This window comes from Myotis davidii, unplaced genomic scaffold (assembly GCF_000327345.1).
Source record: "Myotis davidii unplaced genomic scaffold, ASM32734v1 scaffold235, whole genome shotgun sequence".
In the NCBI taxonomy this organism is placed as follows: domain Eukaryota; kingdom Metazoa; phylum Chordata; class Mammalia; order Chiroptera; family Vespertilionidae; genus Myotis; species Myotis davidii.
In genome coordinates this window covers 4,568,994-4,575,811 of record NW_006287462.1, presented here as the reverse complement: position 1 = coordinate 4,575,811, position 6,818 = coordinate 4,568,994, and the positions used below count along the sequence as shown (strand labels likewise).

The following is a 6,818-nucleotide window of genomic DNA, read 5'->3' as shown; positions in this document are numbered from 1 at the left end:
TCACTGGGGGATAGGGGAGTCTAGGGGACTGTCTAGGGCGGGGGGAAAAATGGACACATATGTAATACCCTTTGTAATAAAAAATTAAAAATTAAAAAAAATTGCTTTTAAAGGAATGTAAGAAACCTGTGAACTTTTATATTTTTCTCTATAAAATTTGACATGTATTATACATTATACTGCATAGAATTTTGCCAATGAAAATACTAATGATTCCACATAAAACATCCTTTTTACTTTTACAGTTACCTGTTAAGAAGGTCTTCTACTTCTTGAACTTCCACTATGTACTGCTGGTTATCAGAAAGGAGACGAGCTTGAAATTTTCTATCTTGAAAATCATACAGCATCACAATAATTAAACTGCTCAAATGATCTGGCTACCAAGGGGAAACACACAAAAAGAAAAGTATATAAACAATATCTAATAGCACTATTTTCCATTCCATTATGTTTCATAAAAGGGCAGGAATATGACTATATTTACAGAGTCTGGCTGGATTGAGAGAAAAAGACCTCAAATAGAAAGAAAAAAAAAAGCGCCCAGTACAAAATAGATCTTTCAATGAAGACAATTTTTGGTATGTTCATCAAAGTGAAAGGACTAGGGCCAGTATTAGAAGCATTTGAAGTAAAAAGAGTTAAGAATATACTTTAAAGAGGTGTCAGCATTTAGAAAACTAGCTATGACTTAAACCTGAAGGCTTTTTCAGTACTTTGGAAATAACAATCAGGAGACAGCTAATTATATAAAAGGCATCTACTTACTATTGTAGTACTTGGAAAGATGCAGCTATCTATTAATATAGTTTCCAAAATACCTTGATCTGCAAGACAAGGTAAATGTCTGTTACTGAATATACCAAAGCTGAAAATGAAAACTTTGGAATCAAAGTACACTTTAGACAATGTCATAAAATACATTTACTTGCATAGCTAAACTATACCTCAATTCTTGATAAAGATTTAAATTACAATGGCATGATGAAATAGTTGCAATTGTTATGAATTTGGACCCTAATGACCCAGACTCCACAGGGAATCACAGCCAAAGGTGCATTATCTGAATAGGCAAAGATATGTCTTTTGAAAAACATTGAAGATCTCATTCATAATGTCTTATCTTGCTATGTATTGCTGGATTCAATTTGCTAATACTTTATTTAGGATTTTTGTTCTATGTTTATGTTCGTGAGGGGTGGTCTATAACTTCTAATATCCTTGTCACTGTTGGTGCACATCTTGGTCCTTTCCAAAGGCACCCAGCCACAGCAGAGGAAGCCACAAGCTGTGGATTGCGGATAGCTCCAACAGGGTATACAGGGCCTGTCAGAAACAGCACCTGACACTGTCCTGAGATTAGGAGGCATAACAGATCTACCTAATACATAGTCACAAACTCAAATAGGCAGCCAAAATGGGGAGACCAAAAACAAAAACAAAAAACGAGCCCCAAACGAAAGAACAAGAGAATTCTCCAGAAGAAGACTAAATAAAATGGAGATAAGGAGTTTATCAGACATAGAGTTCAAAATAATGATGGCAAAGATGGCATGAGGACAGATAAAGTAACTATGAAAAATGACATAGCACTAATAAAGAACACAGTGGAAGGAATACACAGCAGATTAGGGGAAGCCAAGGATCAGATCAGTGAATTGGAAGACAGGGTAGAAAAAAATCACTCAGTCAGAGAACCAAAAAGAAAAAAATAATTAAAAAACAGGAGGTCAGCTTAAGGGGTACCAGAAGGGGAAAAAAGTGAGCAAGGGATTCAGAACGTGTTCTCAAAGCATACATTAAGCAATTAGAAGGGTTTTTTGCTGACAGGTTAGATGATTCTGAAATGACCAGGTTAAAGGCACACCAGTACCTGGTATTTATAATTCACTAACTACTATATACACCTAGAGAAGTTGGAGAAAGAATTAAGCCATCAATGAAATCAACAATTTCAGAGACATATCTTTCCTTAAGGTTTTTTCTATCTTTTTTTTAAAAGAAATTTATTTTTTAAGAAATCATTTTGCCAGTTTTTCTTTGTTTTAAATATTTAGTATTCCTTGAAACATCCAGAGATTCTTCGGGGAAAAAAAAAAAAAAGCCCTGGCCAGGTAGCTCACTTGGCTAGAGCAGTGGTCGGCAAACTGCGGCTCGTGAGCCACATGCGGCTCTTTGGCCTCTTGTGTGTGGCTCTTTCACAAAATACCCACTTCTGCGCATGGGCCACCAAGTTTCCATCGCACTGTACGTGTGCACCTGCACGTGGTATTTTGTGGAAGAGCCACACTCAAGGGGCCAAAGAGCCGCATGTGGCTCGTGAGCCGCAGTTTGCCAACCACTGGGCTAGAGCATTGTCCTGCTACACCAAGGTGGCAGGTTTGAACCCCAGTCAGGGCACATACAAGAATCAACCAATGAGTACATAAATAAGTGGAACAACAAATCGGTGTTTCTCTTTCTCTCTCTCTCCCTCTCTCTTTAAAATCAATAAATAAAATTTAAAAGCAAAACAAATTAGCTTCTAATACTTAATAGGAATAGGTTATTCTTCATTACCTCCTTTAGCAAAAAGGTGACCTTCAGGCTATTTAGTAAAGCAGGAGTAGTGGTTTTCTTCATTTCAAAAAACATTATACTGAGCCCTTTAAACCTTAGGTTAATCAGATATATACTCTCAGCTTTGATAGAGCTTATGCACAAAGAAGGACATCAAAGGAGCAAACAAAACTGGAAAACATAAAACCCAACCAAAGGAATATACTTAACATTTGTATAATTAAGGGATTTTCTCAGACATTATTTTTTCTTCTCTTGTACTTCCTAAAAGAAAGTAATATGATCTAATTACTTGTTTACAAATTCACCAGAAAACAGACCATTACCCAAGCTCTCTTTAGCTTGTACATTAACCTTTTCAGCTTTACTGCTCCTATAAAATCTTATGAAAGAAACCCTAGTTTTCTTTTCTGAACCTATACTGTATAAACCAAATATGAGCTTACAAAATATCATGTGAAAGTATTGATAAAACACTGCTAATGCAGAAGATAAATGTGAAATTACAAGAGCCTCCAATATTTTAAAGCAAAATATCAGGTCTTTAATTATCTTGAAAACTCATTGCACTTAGGAATTCAGGGTTTTACTCTACTCAAACATTCAGAAATTACTCAGATGATAACTTAAGCAATATATTATTATTCTAAGAAAATATTTGTACCAAGTACACAACCAAAGTCATCTTACTTTAGAATTTGAACATTTTTAACAAAAGCAGGTTTGTAAAAGCCTATGATGATAATAATTTATCTGAATGGGATGTTCTGGGTCATTAAACAATATCAAATAGGGCCCAACTGGTGTGGCTCAGTGGTTGAGGGTGGATCCATTAACCAGGAGATCACAGTTCAATTCCTGGTCAGGGCACATGCCTGGGTTTCAGGCTCAATCTCTAGTAGTGGGCCTACAGGAGGCAGCTGCTCCATGATTCTCTCTCATAATTTATGTTTCTATCTCTCTCTACCTCTCCCTTCCTCTCTCTGAAATCAATAAAAACATGTATTTTTTTTAAATCAATAGTAACAAGACCCTTTCATAAAACAAAGACTGAGAGAATAAAAGATAATCTACTACACACATGACCATCTAATTAGTGCATAATTTTACATAAAATAATTTCAGACTTTTAGTAGTGATTTCTAAAGGTAAGATTCAAAATTCTATTAGGAAAACAAAGTGTCTATAATAGAGTCTTGGCATTAACATTAAATACCAACTAATCAACACAGATGCCCAGTCTGCATTTCATTCTTGCGGGGAAAAGTGTAAAAATGTTCATTTGACTCACTGGTTGGTCTGTAGGATTAAACTGGAGGAGGAAAAATGGTTAAGATAGATTTTAAAAGAAAATATCACAATCAGGAGAAAAGAAATGAAAACTAAAGGAAAGCTGCCTCTCAACATTAAATTTTTCTCTATATTGACAAATTCCTGGCCTTAAAGTTGACATCATCTCGGCAGACAACCAAAAATATAGAATCATATCTAAGAAATTAATGGAACATTTTCCTAGAAGGGGATGTGCGGGAGGCAGCCAATTGGTGTTACACTCTCTCCCTCTCTCTCTAAAATCAATAAAAACATATTTTAAAAAGAGATTGAAATGAATGGGGCATTTTAATTCCACTGAACAATTGTTAACCGCCTATGTACAAGGAGGCCCCGGAAAGTATTAATACGAAAAACAGATAGGCAAATGAGTAGCTGCCCTTTGAAGATCTCTTTAGGAAGCTATGTGCTTACCACTCCAACCATGCTAATACTCCAAATATTTCCAGAACTTCTTTTTGTAACTGTATTCAGTCAGTTTACAAGCAGCCAACATAAACTTTACAGTTTAAATAACAAAGTGTGTTATAATGTACACTTTGTTATTTACATTAAAGTTTAAGGCCACTACAACAACAAATGTCTACAAGGCCTTTGACTTCTGCTCTCCTAGTAACAATATTTGGTTCTATCCTGGGACCTGCTCCCCACACTCAGAAGTTAGTAATTAACCACCACTGAGGAAATCTGAAACGCGGCATCTCAAGCCCCAGAAGGAAATCAGAAAGCAGAATTCTGCAAAGGTTTGGAGGAACGAATGTCTAAGCTCCCCAAATCAAAGCTACTGACGATAAATGGGGTCATCTTCATTGGGGTTGATTTAATTTCGATATTCATTTTTTATATATTGCACTTTTTCTTCTTATTCCCTCCCTGTTCCTCTCCCTGACCCTCTTACTGGTTTTTACTTTATATTTTTTGAGAGCCTCGAACACTAAAACACAAGATGTAAACACAGAGAATGGAGAGAAATACCCAAGGAGAGGGAAAGTGAGGACGGGTGCTTCAATGGGTCCTTGTTCTCCCTGCTAATGGGAGTGTTTCCTTGTTCAATTCAATGACCGAATTACATCGAAGGCACCATGCTAGACAAAATCTACCCTGAAAAACAGCTCTTGGCCTGAAAAAGCCTGTTTTGCTGGAACTCTCCTCATTCCTTGACATTTGCAACCGACTAGAGATACTCATATGCATGGAAACAAAACGTGGCATCCTCATGTTCTTTTCTCTCACACTGTTGTTTCTCTGTTTCTCTCTCTCTCTCTCTTTCTCTCTCTCTCTCTCTCTCTCTCTCTCTCTCTCTCCTTCTCTCACTCTCTCTCCCTCTCTCTCTAAAATCAATAAAAACATATTTTAAAAAGAGATTGAAATGAATGGGGCATTTTAATTCCACTGAACAATTGTTAACCGCCTATGTACAAGGAGGCCCCGGAAAGTATTAATACGAAAAACAGATAGGCAAATGAGTAGCTGCCCTTTGAAGATCTCTTTAGGAAGCTATGTGCTTACCACTCCAACCATGCTAATACTCCAAATATTTCCAGAACTTCTTTTTGTAACTGTATTCAGTCAGTTTACAAGCAGCCAACATAAACTTTACAGTTTAAATAACAAAGTGTGTTATAATGTACACTTTGTTATTTACATTAAAGTTTAAGGCCACTACAACAACAAATGTCTACAAGGCCTTTGACTTCTGCTCTCCTAGTAACAATATTTGGTTCTATCCTGGGACCTGCTCCCCACACTCAGAAGTTAGTAATTAACCACCACTGAGGAAATCTGAAACGCGGCATCTCAAGCCCCAGAAGGAAATCAGAAAGCAGAATTCTGCAAAGGTTTGGAGGAACGAATGTCTAAGCTCCCCAAATCAAAGCTACTGACGATAAATGGGGTCATCTTCATTGGGGTTGATTTAATTTCGATATTCATTTTTTATATATTGCACTTTTTCTTCTTATTCCCTCCCTGTTCCTCTCCCTGACCCTCTTACTGGTTTTTACTTTATATTTTTTGAGAGCCTCGAACACTAAAACACAAGATGTAAACACAGAGAATGGAGAGAAATACCCAAGGAGAGGGAAAGTGAGGACGGGTGCTTCAATGGGTCCTTGTTCTCCCTGCTAATGGGAGTGTTTCCTTGTTCAATTCAATGACCGAATTACATCGAAGGCACCATGCTAGACAAAATCTACCCTGAAAAACAGCTCTTGGCCTGAAAAAGCCTGTTTTGCTGGAACTCTCCTCATTCCTTGACATTTGCAACCGACTAGAGATACTCATATGCATGGAAACAAAACGTGGCATCCTCATGTTCTTGCAGCTGCACCCCCAGGCCGGGCGCTACTCACACTTGAGGGCGCTGAAGGCCAGCTCATAGGCCAGGTGCTGGAAGGACTCGTCCTCGGTCCCGCTGGACAAGGGCCGCAGGGGCTCCTTCCCATACTTGATCAAGACTTTCTCCGGTGACGTTTCGACTCGGATGCCCTGGAAGACGTTCGCTGCCATAACGTACACGGGGTCCGGATACCCAGTTTTGTCGGGGGTACCACCTGCGTCCTGCTCTCTGGACGCTTCGTCGTCCGACAGCGCCAGGCAAGCGAGCTGGGAGAGCTCCTCGGCGTTGCTTTCGTTGGGAAACTGCAGTTCACTGGGCTCCAGCATGGCTGCCCCCGGCCTGCCCTCCGTTACAATTCCGATGTTCCGGGAAAAGGTTTCGCTGGTGCCTTAAGCATCGTCTGTGTGGAAAGGAGAGGTTATCTCAGCACATCACTCACTCTCTCTCTGCAGGACCACGCCGGCGCCCCCCTCGGCTGTGGCCTTTGAGACTGAGAGGTGACATGTACTGGCCGATCCAAGCATCCTCGACGCCGAGCCCGACAAGCCCCCACGAAGTCACACACTCAGGAGGGGAGAGGGATGGAGAC

General features: G+C 39.1%; 1 protein-coding gene across 1 annotated transcript in view; it reads right to left on the bottom strand.

Moving 5' to 3' along the window:
* The window catches only part of NSUN7 (NOP2/Sun RNA methyltransferase family member 7), a 43,241-nt gene extending 36,439 nt beyond the window's left edge, over window positions 1-6,802 (bottom strand). The window contains exons 1-3 of the mRNA XM_006759318.2: window positions 6,243-6,802; window positions 769-827; window positions 250-380 (exon numbers count right to left, since the gene is read on the bottom strand). Of these exons, the coding sequence (XP_006759381.1) occupies window positions 250-380; window positions 769-827; window positions 6,243-6,555 (503 nt within the window). The 5' untranslated portion in view covers window positions 6,556-6,802. The remainder of the gene's footprint in view (window positions 1-249; window positions 381-768; window positions 828-6,242) is intronic.
* Window positions 6,803-6,818: the final 16 nt, after the last annotated feature.